General features: G+C 43.0%; 2 protein-coding genes across 14 annotated transcripts in view; both read right to left on the bottom strand.

The window, feature by feature from the left end:
* HCK (HCK proto-oncogene, Src family tyrosine kinase) overlaps nt 1–21,271 on the bottom strand; it is a 358,121-nt gene that overhangs the window by 133,764 nt on the left and 203,086 nt on the right. For 11 of the 13 annotated variants that reach the window (XM_056547422.1, XM_056547416.1, XM_056547423.1 and 8 more), the window contains 2 exons: nt 14,405–14,584; nt 2,628–2,815 (listed from right to left, as the gene is read on the bottom strand). The gene's annotated coding sequence lies outside the window, so the exon portion shown is untranslated. The remainder of the gene's footprint in view (nt 1–2,627; nt 2,816–14,404; nt 14,585–21,271) is intronic. The other 2 variants (XM_056547427.1, XM_056547426.1) reach the window with 1 other exon arrangement.
* Nucleotides 1,151–1,912, bottom strand: SOX12 (SRY-box transcription factor 12). The gene has a single exon (XM_056547684.1). The coding sequence runs from the start codon at nt 1,910–1,912 to the stop codon at nt 1,151–1,153; it is 762 nt and encodes a 253-aa protein (XP_056403659.1).

Raw genomic sequence — 21,271 nt, forward strand, 5'->3', positions numbered from 1 at the left:
CACAGACTGTCAGTGGAGACTAGATGACTGCCGCATGTTGGAGGCGCAGCTCAGACATACATTATATATACATGCAGTGAAGCAGACAGGCAGATTAATGCACAGATGTACAGACACGTGAGAGGCTCGGCAGCCAGACATATATATATATATAGACAGTGCTGAGGAGCTGTATAGTGGCTGGTCACCCCCCCTCCTTGCTATATGAGGGGATCTGAGGTCAGTAACGTTTCCTGAGAGCTTCTGAGGATAAAAGTGAGACAAAAGGGAGGGGTATGTGTGCTGAGAGGGGGTCCTGAGGTCTGTAGAGGGTTTCTGAGCCCCTGATATACAGGGAAATTAGTCCTGAGGTCTTGTCCTGAGGTTTAACATTGTACAGAGAGAAAGAGGGGGTGAGAAATTGTCCTGAGGAGATTTCGGGGGGTTGGGGGGGTAGGTTAATAGATAGACAGACACAGGATAGATAGATAGATAGATAGATAGATAGATAGATAGATAGAAATGATAAATATGGGATAAGATAGATATGGAATTGATAGATAGATAGATAAATAGATAGAGATAAATAGATAGAAAAGATAAATATGGGATAAGATAGATATGGAATTGATAGATAGATAGATAGATAGATAAGAAGGCTTGTATGCACACCTTACCTGCCTCTGGCTTTGAGTTTTTGCACCTGTCTTGAGGTCAGGGCAAGGTCGGCAGATGGTGGCACACGTGTTGTGTAATGTCTCTATGTAGACATGTAAGTGCACATGTGTGTGTCTGTACTAAAGGCCTGGAGATGATGGCAGCACAGGAGAGAGAACTCAGTTTGGAGTCAAAGATGACTTTTTGAAGGGACAGCTAGAGAAGAGTGCAGGATGAGAGCGCTTAGAGGGACAGCCAAAAATTCAGACAGCAACATTAGCGAAAGCAGGGAAGCCTGTCTGTGAGCCAGAAGCTGAAAGAGACAGCAGAGAGCATCCTGAGAAACTGAAGAGTAAAAGTCTGGTGAGACAGGACGGAAAGTGCTCAGAGACTGCAGAGAGAGAGAGTGTTCCATGCGTTCACCTTTACTCGAATGGCGAAGAAATCCGTGGTAGACAGTTCCACAAGGTGTTACCTGCTGCCGACGCTTCTCTGTGGGATGTGGGTTCTGGCCTCAGAAGGAGAACACTAGATCGGACACACTTCCAAGGAAGCCACTCCCAGATATCATCTCAACCACCTCGGGGGTGCAGTGATCGGGAAACTCGAAATGGGACCCACTGCTTGGAAGAAGCTCTCTCTCTGGTGGGACACAAGGGGACCCTGAACAGAGTCCGGGTAGACTTTCCTCTGGGCCCTCATCATCTTCAACTGGCTCTGGGGAGGAGGGCAAGGAGCGAGCTTGGGAGTAGGGGGGCACCTCTGGACTGCGTGGTGATGACTCCCGATTTTGCGTCTCTTCTGATTGGGCGGCTTTGTGCCCCCCCCACCCAGTGTTTTCCTCACCCCAGTGCATGCTGGAACCCAGATTTACTTCCGACTGGCATGGCGAGGGAGCAGGTTGGCACCTAGATGTGGTACGGGGCAGTCTGGTGCGTGTTCTGTTTGCCGGATCTCGGGCACGTCGACGCGGCCGGTATTTGTAGTTGGGATAGTCAGCCATGTGTTTGAGCCGCAGGCGTTCAGCCTCTCTGACATACGGGATTTTATCTGTGTCCTCCAGTAACTTCCAGCGTTGGCCGAGGCTGCGAGAGATGTCAGCATTGTGCATATTGGGGCATAGAGACATTAGCTTCCTCCTCTCTATCTGAGACCATACCATGAAGGCATTCATTGGACGTTTGATGTGCCCACTAGGGGTCTTACACCAGCTGGGCCCCCCATGAACAGCATCAGGTGTCTTTGCATTCCCCCCAACAGTCTTGTGTTGCACCATCCTGAGATTTCAAGTTTTAAGTTGCTACAGAAATGCCATGCTGCTTCTAGCAGACAGTCCAGAAAGTATTGGATGAGCAAAAGACACGGGCACAGAGGACAGGATGCTGGGCACTGAAAGGGTTAGCAGGACCAGGAAGGATACAGGACAGGTGGCCTGCAATGGCTCAGGGTGCAGTGGGATGATGCTAGCACTGCAGAAGAAGGTCACAGTGCCAATGAATGCCCAGGAGTTTCCTTCTCTATCACCCCAGTTCTTCTCTCTTCTCTTCCTTCCTTTGTCTCTGCTCTCTTTCTCTCTCTGTGTCCCAGACGCTGCCTCACTGCCTGTCTCCCCACTTCAGTCTGGGGGGGCTGGTGTAAACACAAGTCTGCCTGCAGTCCCCCCCTCCCCAACTCTTCTCCTGAGCAGCCATTGGTTGCTGGGCGGGTCTGAGTCTGCACCAGCTCATTAATGGGCAGAGAAACTGAGATCATCTCAGAAAAAGCTGTTCAATCCTACCGACTGTGAGTGACGGAGCAGACAGCCATGTGTGACGGGAAAGGGAGGGGGGGTAGTCAGCACGTGTCACCCTGTGTGTGTGGGAGAGATGGGCAACTGCACCCTGGCACAGCTCTATAGCAATCTGCATTCACCCAGGCATCCTTATACAGGAATGCTGAAGAAATTGCAAATGCATCTTGCAGATACAAGTAGGAGAATGAAGTCTTCTCACCTCCTGCTGGGTCATGTTGATGTTATCCAGGTACACTCGGTTGGCGTCAGATGCCAGGACTTCCAAGGACGTCTTCTGGGTCATGTTCATCCCGGGAGAGCTGCAGTAGGTAGATGTGTTCAGTCTCTGGCTGCCAGCAGTGGCGCGCTCCTTATTTAACCTCAAAGATCCCAGCAGCTGAATACAACCTGCATGGAAAACCAGAAAAATGAACAATGATCTCAATCCTGCCATCCTGATACACAGACTACTATATACAGTATTTGCAGAATTATAAAGGAACCTTTCTTATAACATATTTATACACTATACTGTGCTTCCAATCTACTCTAAACGATGCAAGCCAGGAGACCCCTATTTGCTCTTCATATCTGCCCCTCCTGTTGTGCAATATAGTGTTATATGTACTGCTATCTGACTACCACATTCCGACTGATAGGAAACTGGGACAGGCATCTTTAACCCCTTAAATGGTCACTCTCATCAAAACTAATTTTTGCTATTGCACTCCTTATGGTAAATAAAAAAGATTTCTAATATACTTTGTTTAAAAAATGAAGTTTTCTCTGTTTTATTTGTGCTTAAAAAATCTCAAGAGCACATTTCCCTCCATCTCATACACAGACTTTGGACCGAAGTCCAAACACAGGAAGTGCAGCCTGGAGTGCTGAGGGGTGTGTGTCCAACCAATAGCATATGGCAGTTAAGTGTGAGAGGAGCTATGATTGGATGAGGCTGGACCCCCCCCCCCCTCAGCACTCCAGGCTGCACTTCCTGTGTTTGGACCTTGGTCCTAAGTCTGTGTATGAGATGGGGGAAATGTGCTCTTGAGCTTTTTTAAGCGCAAATAAAACATAGAAAACTTAATTTTTTTTAAACAAAGTATATTAGAAATGTTATTTACCATAAGGAGTGCAATAGCAAAAATTTATTTTAATGAGAGTTACCCTTTAAGGACTCAGACCATTTTCACCTTAACCCCTTAAGGACCGACCCATTTTTTACCTCTATGACCAGGCTCTTTTTTTTTTTTATTTGACATGTATCTCTTTAAACGGTAATAACTTTAGAACGCTTTTTCTGAGCAGAGCAATTCTGAGATTGTTTTTTCGTGACATATTGTACTTTATATAACTGGTGCATTTTTGTTGACACATGAAGCATTTTTTGTGAAAAACTTCAAAATATTGTGAAAAACTGGAAAATTAGTACGATTATGGCGATACCCATTTTATATAGCTTTCTATGTTCTTTTTCCTTTTCTGAGCAAAATTCTTTTTCTGCCATTCATTTTCCAACAGCCGTAACTTTTTTATTTTTCCTCCGACGCCATTGAGTAAGGGCTTATTTTTTGCGGGATGAGCTTCACTTTTTATTGGTATCATTTTTGTGCTACGTGCTACCTTTTTGATCTTTTTTATTCTGCTATTTGTAACAAAATTGGTGAATTTTGCGCTTTTTTGATTTTTTTTTTTACGGCGTTCACCATGCGGGATAATTTACATTATAGTTTTATAGTAAACATCATTATGGATGTGGCAATACCTATTATGTATATGATTTGTGTTTTTGGTGATAACACAGGGCTTTTATTGGGAAAGGGGCTTTTTTTTATTTATTTTTTCTTTTTACACGTCACTTTTATTGAAGAACTTTTTATTGAATTTTTTACACTTTTTACAGGTTGTACTATGCTGCAATACATTTGTACTGCAGCACAGTATGACCTGATGAGCTGCACACACTACAGGCTGTGCGATCCAGCCTCAGGATTGATCACGGCATCTATGGGGTTAATGCTGCCGAGACCGCAACGATCGCAGCTCTGGCAGCTGCGGCGGGACTCCGACTGTGATTGACAGCCGGGTCCCGTCGCCAATCTCCAGCGCTGCCCGCGGCAGTGCTGGAGATCGCTATGACGTATGCATATATCCAATTGCACGAACGTGTTGGATGATTGGACGTATGCATACGTCCTATAGCGGGAAGGGGTTAAGGACCCGGCCATTTTTGCACATCTGACAACTGTCACTTTAAGCATTAATAACTCTGGGATGCTTTTACCGATTATTCTGATTCCGAGAATGTTTTTTCGTGGCATATTCTACTTTATGTTAGTGGTAAATGTTTGTTGATACTTGCATAATTTCTTGGTGAAAAATTCCAAAATGTGATGAAAAATTTGAAAATTTTGCATTTTATTTACTTTGAAACTCTCTGCTTATAAGGAAAATGGATATCCCAAATAAATTATATATTGATTCACATATACAATATGTCTACTTTATGTTTGCATCATAAAGTTGACATGTTTTTACTTTTGGAAGACATCAGAGGGCTTCAAAGTTCAGCAGCAATTTCCCAATTTTCCACATCATTTTCAAAATCTGAATTTTTCAGGGACCAGTTCAGTTTTGAAGTGGATTTGAAGGGCCTTCATATTAGAAATACCCCACAAATGACCCTGTTATAAAAACTGCACCCCTTAAAGTATTCAAAATTACATTCAGTAAGTGTATTAACCCTTTAGGTATTTCACAGGAAAAGCAGCAAAGTGAAGGAGAAAATTCAAAATCTTCATTTTTTTACACTTGCATGTTCTTTTAGACCCAGTTTTTGAATTTAACAGGAGAAAAAGCCCCCCAAAATTTGTAACCCAATTTCTCTGGAGTAAGGAAATACCTCATATGTGTATGTCAAGTGTTCGGTGGGCGCAGTCAAGGGCTGAGAAGGGAAGGAGCAACAATGGGATTTTGGAGAGTGAATTTTGCTGAAATGGTTTTTGGGGGGCATGTCGCATTTAGAAAGCCCCTATGGTGCCAGAACAACAGAAAATCCCCACAAAATGGCATACCATTTTGGAAACTACACCCCTCAAGGCACGTAACAAGGGGTCCAGTGAGCCTTAACACCCCACAGGTGTTTGACGACTTTTCGTTAAAGTCGGATGTGTAAATGAAAAAAAAATTTTTTCACTAAAGTGAAGTTTTTTCCCCAAATTTACCATTTTTACAAAGGGTAATGGGAGAAAATGCCCCCCAAAATTTGTAACCCCATCTGGAAATACCCGATGTTAGGACATAAAATTCTCTGCAGGCGAACTACAATGCTCAGAAGAGAAGGAGTCACATTTGGCTTTTGGAAAGCAAATTTTGCTGAAATGGTTTTTGGGGGGCATGTCGCATTTAGGAAGCCCCTATGGTGCCAGAACAGCAAAAAAACAAAAACATGGCATACTATTTTGGAAACTACACCCCTCAAGGAATGTAACAAGGGGTACAGTGAGCCTTAAAGGGGTATTCCAGGCCAAAACTTTTTTTTATATCTCAACTGGCTCCGGAAAGTTAAACAGATTTGTAAATTACTTCTATTAAAAAATCTTAATCCTTCCAATAGTTATTAGCTTCTGAAGTTGAGTTGTTGTTTTCTGTCTAACTGCTCTCTGATGACTCACGTCCCGGGAGCTGTGCAGTTCCTATGGGGATATTCTCCCATCATGCACAGCTCCCGGGAGGTGACATCATCATTGAGCAGTTAGACAGAAAACTTCAGAAGCTAATAACAATTGGAAGGATTAAGATTTTTTAATAGAAGTAATTTACAATTCTGTTTAACTTTCCGGAGCCAGTTGATATATATAAAAAAAGTTTTTGCCTGGAATACCCCTTTAACACCTCACAGTTGTTTGACGACTTTTTGTTAAAGTTGGATGTGTAAATGAAAAAAAAATTTTTTTTTAACTAAAATGCTGTTTTCCCCCCCAAATTTAACATTTTTACAAAGGGTAATAAGAGAAAATGACACCCAAAATTTGTAACCCCATTTCTTCCAAGTATGGAAATACCCCATGTGTGGACATCAAGTGCTCTACTGGTGCACTACAATGCTCAGAAGAGGAGGAGCGCCATTGAGTTTTTGGAGAGAGAATTTGTTTGGAATGGAAGTCAGGGGCCATGTGTGTTTACAAAGCCCCCTGTGGTGCCAGAACAATGGATCCCCCACATGTGACCCCATTTTGGAAACTACACCCCTCACAGAATTTAATAAGGAGTGCAGTGAGTATTTACACCCCACTGGCGTTTGACAGATCTTTGGAACATTGGGCTGTGCAAATGAAAAATTACATTCCACTGTTCCAAAAATCTGTCAGACACCTGTGGGGCATAAATGCTCACTGTACCCCTTATTACATTACATAAGGGGTGTAGTTTCCAAAATGGGGTCACATGTGGGGGGGTCCATTGTTCTGGCACTATGGGGGCTTTGTAAACACACATGACCTTCAATTCCTGACAAATTTTCTCTTCAAAAGCCCAATTGCGCTCCTTCTCTTCTAAGCACTGCAGTGCGCCCGCAGATCACTTTACATCCACATATGGGGTATGTTCTTACTCTTAAATGGGGTTACAAATTTTGGGGGGCTTTCTTCTTATTTTCCCTTGTGAAAATGAAAAATTTGGGGTAAAACCAGCATTTTAGTGGAAATTTTTTTTTTCATTTTACCATCCAACTTTAATGAAAATTCTTCAAACACCTGTGGGGTATTAAGGCTTACTATACCCCTTGTTACATTCCGTGAGGGGTGTAGTTTCCAAAATGGGGTCACATGTGGGTATTTATTTTGCGTTTATGTCAGAACCGCTGTAAAATCAGCAACCCCTGTGAAAATCACCAATTTAGGCCTCAAATGTAAATAGTGCACTCTCAATCCTGAGCCTTGTTGAGCGTCCGCAGAGCATTTTACATCCACATATGGGGTATTTCCGTACTCAGGAGAAATTGCATTACAAATTTTGGGGGTCTTTTTTTTCCTTTTATCGCTTGTGAAAATAAAAAGTATGGGGCAACACCAGCCAGTTAGTGTAATTTTTTTTTTTTTTTTTTACACTAACAGGCTGGTGTTGCCCCCAACTTTTCCTTTTCATAAGGGGTAAAAGGAGAAAAAGACCCCCAAAATTTGTAGTGCAATTTCTCCCGCTGTTGCAAAACTACAACTCCCAGCATGCACTGACAGACCGTGCATGCTGGGAGTTGTACTTTTGCAACAGCTGGAGGAACACTGGTTGGAAAACCTTCAGTTAGGTTCTGTTACCTAACTCAGTATTTTACAACCAGTGTGCCTCCAGCTGTTGCAAAACTACAACTCCCAGCATGTACTGATCACCGAACGGCATATTGGGAGATGTAGTTATGCAACAGCTGGAGGTACGCAACTACAACTCTCAGCATGCCGAGACAGCTGTTTGGGCATGCTGGGATTTGCAGTTTTGCAACACCTGGAGGGCTACAGTTTAGAGACCACTGCACAGTGATCTCCAAACTGTGGTTTTCCAGATGTGGCAAAACTACAAATCCCAGCATGACCAGACAGCAAACTGCTGTGTGGGCATGCTAGGAGTTGTAGTTTTGCAACATCTGGAGGGCTACAGTTTAGAGACCACTGTATAATGGTCTCAAAACTGTAGCCCTCCAGATGTTGCTAGGGGAACCGAACGTTAACCCCCCCCCCGATCTGCTATTGGTCGTCGCTTCTGAACGACCAATAGCAGGGGTAGGAGGGGTGGCACCCCTGCCACCTCACTCCTATCCCTTCAGGGGGATCGTGGGTGTCTTGGACAACCCCTTTCCCCCTTATTTTCTGGGTCACCGTGGACCCGTATGACCCAGAATCGCCGGTGATTTGCGGCGATCGCCGACATGGGGGGGTCTCAGGACTCCCCTGGGCATTTGCACGGGGTGCCTGCTGATAGATATCAGCAGTCACTCCAGTTCCCCCCCAGCGGCGACCGAAATTCCCATGGACGTACAGGTACGCCCTGGGTCCTTAAGTACTAGGGAGCGAAGGTGTACTTGTACGCCCTGGGTCCCTAAGTGGTTAAATCAGGGCATCTGTTCAGGCAGCATAGTAAAAGGGCACCAACATGTCTAATCTGTACAGTGGGGCAAAAACGTATTTAGTCAGCCACCAATTGTGCAAGTTCTCCCATTTAAAAAGATGGGAGAGGCTTGTCATTTTCATCATAGGTATACCTCAACTATGAGAGACATAATGAGAAAAAAAAAAATCCATAAAATCACATTGTCAGATTTTTTAAGTATTTGGTCCTCTACAAACAATAAGATTTCTGGCTCTCACAGACCTGTAACTTCTTCTTTATGAGTCTCCTCTGCCCTCCACTCATTACCTGTATTAATGGCATCTGTTTGAGGTTGTGGGCAGGTGTCTTTTATACTGATAAGTTCAAACAGTCACACTCCAAACTCCACTACTGCCAAGACCAAAGAGCTGTCGAAGGACACCAGAAACAAAATTGTAGACTTGCACCAGGCTGGGAAGACTGAATCTGCAATAGGCAAGCAGCTTGGTGTGAAGAAATCAACTGTGGGAGCAATTATTAGAAAATGGAAAACATACAAGACCACTGATACTCTCCCTTGATCTGGGGCTCCACGCAAGATCTCACCCTGTGGTGTCAAAATGATCACAAGAATGGTGAGAAAAAATCCCACATGCTTTGGGGTTTTTCTGCTAAGGGACCAGAATGAATGATCCGTGTAAAGGAAAGAATGAATGGGGCCCTGTATTGTGAGATTTTAAGTGAAAACCTCCTTCCATGAGCAAGGGCAAGATGAAAAGATGAAACGTGGCTGGGTCTTTGAGCATGACAATGATCCCAAACAGACCGCCTGGGCAATGATGGAGTGGCTCCGTCAGAAGCATTTCAAGGTCCTGGAGTGGCCTAGCCAGTCTCCAGATCTCAACCCCATAGAAAACCTTTGGAGGTAGTTGAAAGTCCTTGTTGCCCAGCGACAGCCCCAAAACATCACTGCTCTAGAGGAGATCTGCATGGAGGAATGGGCCAAAATACCAGCAACAGTGTGTGAAAACCTTGTGAAGACTTACAAAAAACTTTGACCTCTGTCATTGCCAACAAAGGGTATATAACAAAGTATTGAGATGAACTTTTGTTATTGACCAAATACTTATTTTCCACCATAATTTGCAAATAAATTATTTAAAAATTCGAAAATGTGATTTTATGGATTTTTTTCTTATTATGTCTCTCATAGTTGAGGTATACCTATGATGAAAATGACAGGCTTCTCTCATCTTTTTAAGTGGGAGTGGGAGAACTTGCACAATTGGTGGCTGACTAAATACTTTTTTGCCCCACTGTAGCTCCCATTGTCGAACAGAGTTAAAGCAGGAAAGCTCACATAGTGGCCCAGATAAAGATGCCCACACACATCAGAAAGTAGTCAGAAAAATGTGTACATGGGTCCACTCACTCACCTATTGGCATAAACCCATGTTTATAGCTAAAGTGTACCTGAGGTGTACGACAACCTAGCATTAAAAACACTGAGGTCTCAGGGGCTAGGGTAATTTCTTATTACCCCTGTTTGGCATTTCATTTCCGGAGGCATAACTTCTAATCTAATGCTGTGTTGCAGCTGGAGAGCCACAGGCTGGGGAACACTGCTTTAGAACATGAAGCCCAGTCTGTGCTGAAGTTCCCAGATTACCTAGCAAGCAGACCTAGAAAAATATCTGATTTCCCAAAAAGGTTTTAAAGTTGTCCTTTTCCACAGTATTTTTTTTTATTTTTTTTTTAAAGTTTTTTTCTTCAAATCATAAAATCTTTATACATTTTTTAGAAGTGAAAACAACATCACAGTATACCAGGCCTTTCCAAACTGGGTGCCACAACACATTGGTGTGTTGACGGCAATCCCCAAGTGTGTCTCAGGACCATCCAGTGCCAAAACAGAAGCCATCCCTACTCGCTGATTTAAGTGAGCAGCGGTGGCTGCCGCGACTGACAAGTGACTCCCCTGACGTTGCACCGGTTCGTTTATTTCTTTTTTTATTTTAATTACTGGGGCCAGACCAGCCCTGCCTGTGTGTGAGCTGGCCATTGGGCGCTGGAACACACTGACCAGAGGGGGTGCACGTCAGTTACCAGCAGCCACTACTAGAACACACCAGCCAGTGATGTCGGCCGACGTGTTTCTCCCTTTCCCTGTTCGGCACCCACAATAGAGGAGCACAGCAGCTCCTGGTATTTTGTGTGTATATGGGGGCTGTATGTGTATATGGGGGCAGTGTTTGTGGGTATGGGGGCAGTGTATGTGCGTATGGGGGGCTGTGTATGTGAAACACCATAAGGATGCAGGACGTAAATGTAAGCCCTGAGCCCGCTCCTGGTCTATGAATTGTGCTCAGGAGCAGCAGAGCTGGTACCCGTGGCTATTGCCGGACTTCACCAATCATGACGATGTCTGGCATTAACCCTTTAGATGCCGCAATCAAAGTTGATCGCATTGTTTAAAAGTGTAAAAATTGGTTGATGGTTAGCTCAGGGTAACTGATCGAGAAGACCCCAGCAAAATCGTGGTGTCCTGATCAGCTTAGAGGACAGGCGGAGAGTTATCAAAAAGTCCCATCAATACAGAAATGAAACAATAATAACTAAAGAACACAGTGGAAAAAATGAGCCCTCATACATCCCTGTATACAGAAAAAATAGAAGTGTTATAGGGGTCAGGCGAGGGCAATTTTAAGCACAATAAAGAGCATAAAGATAATAAGTCATTTTTATTGAAAAGCGCACTGCGTAGAAACAGAAAATCCTAAAGTTACAAAATGGTGTTTATCAATTTCGACCCACAATTTTTTTTTGTTTCACCATAGATTTTGTGGTTCAAAAGACAATTGGTGGCACAAAAACAAGCCCTCATTTGGGTCTGTAAGTGGAAAATTTTAAGTGTTATGGCTATTAGAAGGTGAGGAGGAAAAGACAAAAGTGCAAAGATTAAAAATAAAAAAATCTCTGCGTACTCAAGGGGGTATGGGGCTGTATGTGTATATGCGGGCTGTGTATGTGTGTGTGGGGGCTGTATCTGTGTATGGGGGCAAAAAGTGGTTGCTATTACTATGTGAGGCAACATTGATGGGGAGTTTATAAAATGTGTTTCCATCAGATTCTGCAGAGACAAGTCATAGCTGGGAGATGTCTGCCTGAAGGTTCAGAAAAGGAAAAATAAACAACTTTTATTTGAGAAGACATCATTCTGGGGTCTGTATCATGCAGTAGTTGTGATTCTGGGGTGGCTTTTATGCATGGGGGTAATACTGGGGTCTGTGTTATGCTGGGGGTAATACTAAGGATGGTGGGAGCTACCCTTTAAGTTATCAATAGCCTCTTTAACCTGTTAAGGACCAAGGGCATACTTGTACGTCCTGGGTCCTTTCCCTTTCTATAATATACTCTGCGTCATAGCGGGTCGTGCCCAGCCTCTATCAACGGCCGGGACCCGTGGCTAATAGCGTGCGGCACTGATCGCGGTGCCGCGGGCTATTAACCCTTTAGACGCGGCATTCAAAGTTGATCGCCGCGTCTAAAGTGAACGTAAACTACTTCCCGTTAGCTCAGGGGGCTATTCGGGACCGCTGCGGTGAAATCGCAGTGTCCCGAACAGCTGTAGGACACAAGGAGGGTCCCCTTACCTGCCTCCTGGTGTCCGATCGCCGAATGACTGCTCAGTGCCTGAGATCCAGGTATGAGCAGTCAAGCGGCAGAATCATCGATCAATGGTTTCCTATGAGAAACCATTGATCAATGTAAAAGATCAGTGTGTGCAGTGTTGTAGCCCCCTATGGGGGCTATAACACTGCAAAAAAAAAGTGGGAAAAAAAGATCATTTAACCCCTTCACTAATAAAAGTTTGAATCACCCCACTTTTCCCATTTAAAAAAAAAACTGTGTAAATAAAAATAAACATATGTGATATAAAATATATTAATTAAACCGCTCGGTAAATGTCGTACACACAAAAAAAATTCCAAAGTCCAAAATAGCGTATTTTTGGTCCCCTTTTTATACCATGAAAAAAATAATAAAAAGTGATCAAAAAGTCTGATCAATACAAAACCGAAAAATGTACTGCGTAGAAAGGAAGCCCCCAAAAGTTAGACATTTTTTTCTTCAATTTTGTGGCACAATGATTTTTTTTTTTCCGTTTCGCCGTAGATTTTTGGATAAAATGATTGACGTCATTACAAAGTAGAATTGGTGGTACAAAAAATAAGCCATCATATGAGTCTGTAGGTGCAAAATTGAAAGAGTTATGATTTTTTAAAGGTAAGGAGGAAAAAACGAAAGTGCAAAAACGGAAATACCTGAGTGCTTAAGGGGTTAAATAGAAAACCAAGCTTATGTGATCTGAGTAAAGGTTTTAGTTTCCTACCACATTGTGTGAAAACATCCCTAAAGCATCCACTGCTGTGGATCTGACACCTGATGTCATAGTGACATTAAAATCTCTGGTCATTATCACAGGAACAGAGGTAAAGAGATATTGCTTGACATCACTTTACAACTGGACCCTTTTGGTCACTGTCTGTGGGCCGTAAGTATTTATGAGCTGAAGTATTCTACATTGAATAGTGACCACCAGGACCAGACACTTTCCCATGATGACCTGTCAGGCTGTATATCACCATATCATTGGTGGTAAACAGTATGGGCACCCCCGCATGAGGCTCTCTTCTTCTATTCTCTCTCTGTCTCACATAAATACCCCAAAGTATTCAAATGTGTCTCCTTTTAGAAGATGACATCTGCGTCCAGATATCTGACATTGTCATAGACTATGTGCTGTGTCCTTGTCACCCAGACATAATAGGATAATACAAGAAGAGCAGAGACAGAAGTCACAATCTGAATCCCACTCTCTGCCACCTTTCTTCATGTCTGACTCTACCATAGCTACTACAACCTAGGGTTTCCTTTTGTTGGGGGATGATCCCTGTACATTCATCCTGTATTCTTTTTAACTTTTTTTTTAAGTCTCCATCTGACAGAACCTTATATCTGTTGGACACAACCATCACTCCTGATCCATTGTTTATCATTTTCTTTGCACTTTTGCAGCGTTATATAGTACTAAGGCCTACAAGAGGACATGTCTTTTTTTCTCTCCTTGTAATACGTTGGGTCTTATTCTTCTCAGAGATGGATATGGACATGGCTGCTCATACTGTGGGACAACCTCCATTTCCCCCTGTACACTCTGTGACTTTTGAGGTTCTTGTTCTTTGTTAAATGGGCGGTGTCATTAAAAATTTTTTTTCTATAGCACGCCTTATGGTAAATAAAAAATCTTTGTAATGTACTTTGTTTAAAAAATACCCAGGTTATACCAGCATGTAGAGATGAGCGAACTTACAGTAAATTCGATTTGTCACGAACTTCTCGGCTCGGCAGTTGATGACTTATCTTGCATAAAATAGTTCAGCTTTCAGGTGCTCTGGTGGGCTGGAAAAGGTGGATACAGTCCTAGGAAAGAGTCTCCTAGGACTGTATACACCTTTACCAGCTCACCGGAGCACCGGAAAGCTGAACTAATTTATGCAGGAAAAGTCATTAACTGCCGAGCCGAGAAGTTTGTGACGAATCGAATTTACTGTAAGTTCGCTCATCTCTAGTAGTTATAATTATGTACATGAGGTAGTACTGTATTCTAGTAGTTATATTCATGTACATATAAAGCAATATTATAGTAGTTCTATTCTTGTACATAGGAGGAAGTATTGTTGTTCTTGTAACAATTATTGGAAGAGCCAAGGAGAATATAATATATGTGCCCCATTTTGAAGCGTTACAATATTACACTTCAGCTTAGATATGATCATTGCAGCACTGATGTAAATATTATTAGTGACTAGAATAGCTTCATATGCATTATCAGACACTTTTGGGAGCACTGTTTACCTGCCTTCAGGCCCTTCTGTGCTAAACAGGATTATTACGCAATGCTGCGGCCATTCTCCGGTCACCATATCATCAGCTAAATTCTCTGATATATGTATTCAGCATTAGGTACTGTAATGTGGCTGCTGCAGACAGATAAGCAGAGCTTCATGGGAAGTGAACATCACAAGCTATTAACATCTGAAAAGAGAATAAGATATAAAAGAGATTGGAAGTACATGAAGTAAAAGGAATACATGGATACACATGAAAGAAGCCTCTTCCAGCAACTTAAAAGGACCCCAAAACCATTCCAAACTGAAAAAAAGAAAAACATTTCTAGGGTAGGGTACCATGTAGCATACGCAGTATTTTTCATGCTCAAAATCTGCTGGGCAACAGCAAATACGCTTTGTATTCTCCTATAAACAGACACACAGGGCTATCGACGGCAGCCCAGTGTGGGCAATGAGGCCGGCGCATCAGTCACTTCGGCGCACTGGCCCCCTACTCCAAATCTCACTACGCACATAGGGGGTAGCCCTGTGTCTGTTCATAAGAGAATATGCAGTGTATTTCCCACTGCACAGCAGATTTTGGGCAGCATGAAATACACTGGCCCTTATTTACTAAGAGTGGAGTGCAGGTTTCTTTGTGGGTTTTAATTCCCTACAATTTATTTTTCATGGTATTTACTAAGGTTTCCCTACATTTTGCTTTTTTTTAAATTTTTTTTTACACATGCTCTGATCTGTGGGGTTTTCCTCAGCTCAAATCCACCACATTTTATGTGGAAACCTTAGTAAATATGTATTTTTTTTGTGAAAATGTTAGGAACACGCCCCTTTCAGAGACCACGCCCTCTTGTCATGGTGGCCACACCCCTTCCCCGGTTTTCTTAGCAAAATGGAGAGTTAGTCTGGGTTTTTTCAATTCTGGCGCAAAATCTTGCGCAGACAGAATTTCTGGCGTAATGCGACAGAATCTGGCGCACAACCCGACAAAACATGTCGTCAAAACATGGGTCAGCTATAACATTTAAACAGTACAAGGAGCTTAATAAAATCTGTAAAAATGTAATGAAAACAGCAAAAATTCAAAATGAGAGACAGGTGGCCAAAGAAAGCAAAACTAATCCTAAATATTTTTTTAGATATATAAATGCAAAAAACCCAAGGACAGAGCATGTAGGACCCCTTAATAATGATAATGGGGAGGTTGTCACAGGCGATCAAGAGAAGGCGGAGCTACTGAATGGGTTCTTTAGTTCTGTATATACTATGGAAGAAGGAGCTGACATTGGCCAGGTCAGTGCTGGTAACACATCATGTAATGTACTGAACTGGCTTAATGTAGCGATTATACAAGGTAAGTTAAGTGATATAAATGTAAGCAAATCTCCAGGGCCAGATGGACTACACCCAAGAGCTCTTAGAGAGGTAAGTTCAGTAATATCTGTACCCCTGTTCATGATATTTAGAGATTCTCTGGTGTCTGGTATTGTGCCAAGGGACTGGCGCAAGGCGAATGTGGTGCCAATCTTCAAAAAGGGCTCTAGGTCTTCCCCAGGAAACTATAGACCGGTAAGTTTAACGTGCATTGTGGGTAAAATGTTTGAAGGACTTATAAGGGATTACATTCAGGAATACATAGGGGATAATTGTATTATAAGTGATAGCCAGCATGGGTTTACTAAGGATAGAAGTTGTCAAACCAATCTAATTTGCTTTTATGAAGAGGTGAGTAGAAGCCTTGACAGAGGAATGGCTGTGGATATAGTGTTTCTGGATTTTGCCAAAGCGTTTGATACTGTCCCTCATAGACGTCTGACAGGTAAGTTAAGGTCTTTGGGTTTGGAAATTTTAGTTTGTAACTGGATTGAACACTGGCTCATGGATCGTACCCAGAGAGTGGTGGTCAATGATTTGTACTCTGATTGGTCCCCGGTTATTAGTGGTGTACCCCAAGGTTCAGTACTGGGACCGCTGTTGTTTAATTTATTTATCAATGATATAGAGGATGGTATTAACAGCTCTGTTTCTATCTTTGCAGATGACACCAAGCTTTGTAGCACGGTACAGTCTATAGAGGATGTGCATAAGTTACAAGATGACTCTGATAGACTAAGTGTCTGGGCATCCACTTGGCAAATGAGGTTCAATGTGGATAAATGTAAAGTTATGCATCTGGGTACTAATAACCTGCATGCGTCGTATGTCTTAGGGGGGATTAAACTGGCAGAGTCACTGGTAGAGAAGGATCTGGGTGTACTTGTAGATCACAGACTACAGAATAGCATGCAATGTCAGGCTGCTGCTTCCAAAGCCGGCAGGATATTGTCATGTATCAAAAGAGGCATGGACTCAAGGGACAGGGACATAATACTCCCCCTTTATAAATCATTGGTACGGCCTTACCTGGAATATGCTGTTCAGTTTTGGGCACCTGTCCATAAAAGGGACACTGCGGAGTTGGAAAGGGTGCAGAGACGCGCGACTAAACTAATATGGGGCATGGAACCTCTTAGCTATGAGGAGCGATTAAAGGAGTTACAATTGTTTAGTCTTGAGAAGAGACGTTTAAGGGGGGATATGATAAATGTATATAAGTATATAAATGGCCCATACAAAAAATATGGAGAAAAACTGTTCCAGGTTAAACCCCCCCAAAGGACGAGGGGGCACTCCCTCCGTCTGGAGAAGAAAAAGTTTAGTCTCAAGGGGCGACACGCCTTCTTTACTGTGAGGACTGTGAATTTATGGAACGGTCTACCTCAGGAACTGGTCACAGCAGGAACAATTAACAGCTTTAAAACAGGATTAGATACATTCCTGGAACAAAATAAGATTAATGCTTATGAAGAAATATAAAATCTCATCCCTTCCCCAATATCGCGCCACACCCCTACCCCTTAATTCCCTGGTTGAACTTGATGGACATATGTCTTTTTTCGACCGTACTAACTATGTAACTATGTCAGGTTTGCAATAGTTAATGAGGGCCACTGTGTATACGTTTCGTGTGACCCCACCCTAACTGTAGATCCAATACCTTCCCTGTCATATCAGTTTGAGTGTAGCAGGGACCAGAAATATCTGGTGCCACCTAAGGCTAGATGCCACCTTCAGCTTGCTGAACAGAATTGCGGAATTTTGCCTGAATTTGTGCAGAATTTCTCAGAATTTATGCCCCATTTATTTCAAAGGGATTCCGTCAAATATAAGACTGGTCAGTGGAATACCATTAAAGTGAATGTTCAGTTTTTACAGGGCCTGAAGACAGAAGTAATTTACTAATCTGTATAATTTTCTGGCACCAGTTGATTTGAAAACTACACTGCTCAAAAAAATAAAGGGAACACTTAAACAACACAATTTAACTCCAAGTAAATCACACTGTCCACTCAGGAAGCAACACTGATAGACAATTTCACACGCTGTTGTGCAAATGGAACAGAAAAAAGGTGGACATTCTAGGCAATTAGCAAGACACCCCCCAATAAAGGAGTGGTTCTGAAGGTGGTGACCACAGTCCACTTCTCAGTTCCTATGCTTCCTGGCTGATGTTTTGGTCACTTTTGAATGCTGGCGGTGCTTTCACTCTAGTGGTAGCATGAGACTGAGTCTACAACCCACACAAGTGGCTCATGTAGTGCCGCTCATCCAGGATGGCACATCAATGCGAGATGTGGCAAGAAAGTTTGCTGTGTCTGTCAGCGTATTGTCCAGAGCATGGATGCGCTACCAGGAGAAAGGCCAGTACATCAGGAGACATGGAGGAGGCCATAGAAGGGCAACAACCCAGCAGCAGGATCGCTATCTCTGCCTTTGTGCAAGGGGGAGCAGGAGGAGCACTGCCAGAGCCCTGCAAAATGACCTCCAGCAGGCCACAAATGTGCATATGTCCACTCAAGTGATCAGAAACAGACTCCATTAGGGTGGTATGAGGGCCCGACATCCACAGGTGGGGGTTGTGCTTACAGCCCAACAGCGTGCAGGACGTTTGGCATTTGCGAGAGAACACCAAGATTGGCAAATTTGCCACTCTTCACAGATGAAAGCAGGTTCACACTGAGCATGTGACAGCCGTGACAGAGTCTGGAGATGCCGTGGAGAACGTTCTGCTGCCTGCAACATCCTCCAGCATGACAGGTTTGGCAGTGGGTCAGGAATGGTGTGGGGTGGCACAGCCCTCCATGTGCTTGCCAGAGGTAGCCTGACTGCCATTAGGTACCAAGATAAGATCCTCAGACCCCTTGTGAGACCATCCGCTGGTGCGTTTGGCCCTGGGTTCCTCCTAATGCAAGACAATGCTAGACCTCATGTGGCTGGAGTGTCAGCAGTTCCTGCAAGAGGAAGGCATTGATGCTATGGACTGGCCCGCCCTTTCCCCAGACCTGAATCCGATTGAGCACATCTGGGAAATCATGTCTTGCTCCATCCACCAATGCCACGTTGCACCACAGACTGTCCAGGAGCATGCCCAGCCGTTGTAGGGAGCTCATACGGGAACATGGGGGCCACACACACTATTGAGCCTCATTTTGACTTGTTTTAGGGACATTACATCAAAGTTTGATCAGCCTGTAGTGTGGTTTTCCAGTTTGATTTTGAGTGTGACTCCATATCCAGACCTCCATGGGTTCATAAATTTGATTTCCATTGATAATTTTTGTGTGATTTTGTTGTCAGCACATTAAACTATGTAAAGACAAAAGTATTTCATACAATTAGTTCATTCATTCAGATCTAGGATGTGTTATCTTAGTGTTCCCTTTATTTATTTTTTTGAGCAGTGTATGTTTTTCTACAGAGTACCTCTTTAATTTGGTACAAAAATGCCACAGAGGTGTATAGGCATTTCTGCCAGGTGTCGTCACCTAGTGTCAAAAGAGGGGGGGGGCAATGGCGGTGCTCGGAGGTAGGAGGGATGGTATTAGGGGGGCATTCCCAAGCCCCTGTTGACATCCAGCAGGAATTTTCACGGTAGTGCCTCTTTTCCTGTGGTGACCCGCCTATGTTGCAGAATAAAGCTTCACTCTGCAGAGGCTCTGCACAGGGGAGGAAGCAATTCTATGAAGATGCTGGCCAGATGTCAATGTGCACCAGGGGATTGAGAACACCACCCCAAACACCAGATTTGCATAAACCTGACCAGGGCTTACGAAAGACTGGAGGCATGGAGCAAAGAGCGATAAGTATGATTTTAATCAGTGTCACATGCACTACAAGCCTGCACCTACTGGTAACACTAATGACAGATTCCCTTTAGGGTAGAGAGGGGTACTAACTACCCACATAACTGTCTACCAAGTGAGGGGGAGATTTTTTTTAAAAGGGTACAAAATTAGGGGGTAGGGAGAACCCTACCGACCTAAGGCGGGGGAAAATAACAATCACTATTAAGGAGAAGCAAGGACCTACCTATTGGAGGGACTATTGGCGCAAAGGAGACAATAATGGGGGGACTTAAAGACTTGCCCTCTGGGAAACTCCAGGTTTGGATGGGCTGGTAGGTGACTGGTACAGGCTGAATGAGGAGAAATTGATTCCTATCTTGCTTAACCTTTATAAGGCAGCCTTGGATTCTAGGGTTTTGCCTGACGCCATGAGAGAAGCCCTAATTGTGGTACTTCTCAAGCCTGGGAAAGATCCAACCTCACCGGACTCTTATCGTCCTATTTCCCTGCTTACTGTTGATATAAAATGTTGCCTTAGGTACTGGCCAACAGGCGACATTTCCTCAGTAGTTCACCCTGACCAGACTGGGTTTATGCGGGGGAGGGCCATGGATATTAAAAGGTTACAGCTCAATATCTCCACAGCGGAGAACGATGCTTCCCCTGGTTATGTAATTAGCCTTGATGTGTATAAGGCTTTTGATTCTGTTGAATGGCACTATATTTGGTGCCTGATGCGTGTCCTCCGCTTTGGACCTATTTTTGGGGTGTAGGTTCGTTTGCTCTATGACACTCCTAGGGCCCGTAAACGTATCAACTTGGAGATCTCTGATTCTTTCCCGTCGGGCAGGGGCACGAGGCAGGGTTGCCAGTTGTCTCCTTTCCTGTTTGCGCTGGCTGTGGAGCCTTTTCAGGGGTGTGGAAATTTAATAAAAAACTACTTGTCCACGGGACTAACAGACCAAAATCTACTTGTCCCTCATGAGGATCCACTTGTCCGGACAAATTTTCGCTTTTACACTAATTTTCTCCTCCTCGCCCTATAATAGCCATAACTAACTACTATAATGATACCTTTTAATTTTTCAATAACATTCTCCGAACCAAAATTTTTTAAAATAAATTATATATTTCATAAATATAAATAATCGGTGAAGTAAAATTGAAATAGCAAAAGATAATTTAGCAAATTTGGTGGTTTTCTTTTCTACGCCATTTACCTTGTGGTTGAGCTAACATGTTAGTTTGATACTTTAGGCCGGCCTGATTACAGCAATACCAGATATGTATAGTTTTCGTCATGTTTTACAAATAAAAAAAAATTTACATTTTTTGACCCCTGTAGCTTTTTTTTTAACATACCAGGCGCCATAAATCAGTTTTTTGTATCGGTACCATTTTGGTATTGATCTGACTTTTTAAAATCGCTTTTTACATTTTTTTCTGGGATATTATAAAAATTGCAATTCTGTGGTTTGGTATTATTTTTTACATTTACGGCATTTACCGTATAGGATACATAAGGTTATATTTTAATAGTTTGTACAATTACGCACGCAGCGATACTAAATATGTTTTATTTTTATTATGTTTACACGTTGAACTTTTAACATGGAAGGGGTAAATGTTTGTCTTAAACTTTTATTAAAGCTTTTTTGTTTTACACTTTTGGACTTTTAGGAGGAATCATTAGATTCCTCATTCAGATC

Source organism: Hyla sarda, chromosome 12 (assembly GCF_029499605.1).
Source record: "Hyla sarda isolate aHylSar1 chromosome 12, aHylSar1.hap1, whole genome shotgun sequence".
Lineage (NCBI taxonomy): Eukaryota > Metazoa > Chordata > Amphibia > Anura > Hylidae > Hyla > Hyla sarda.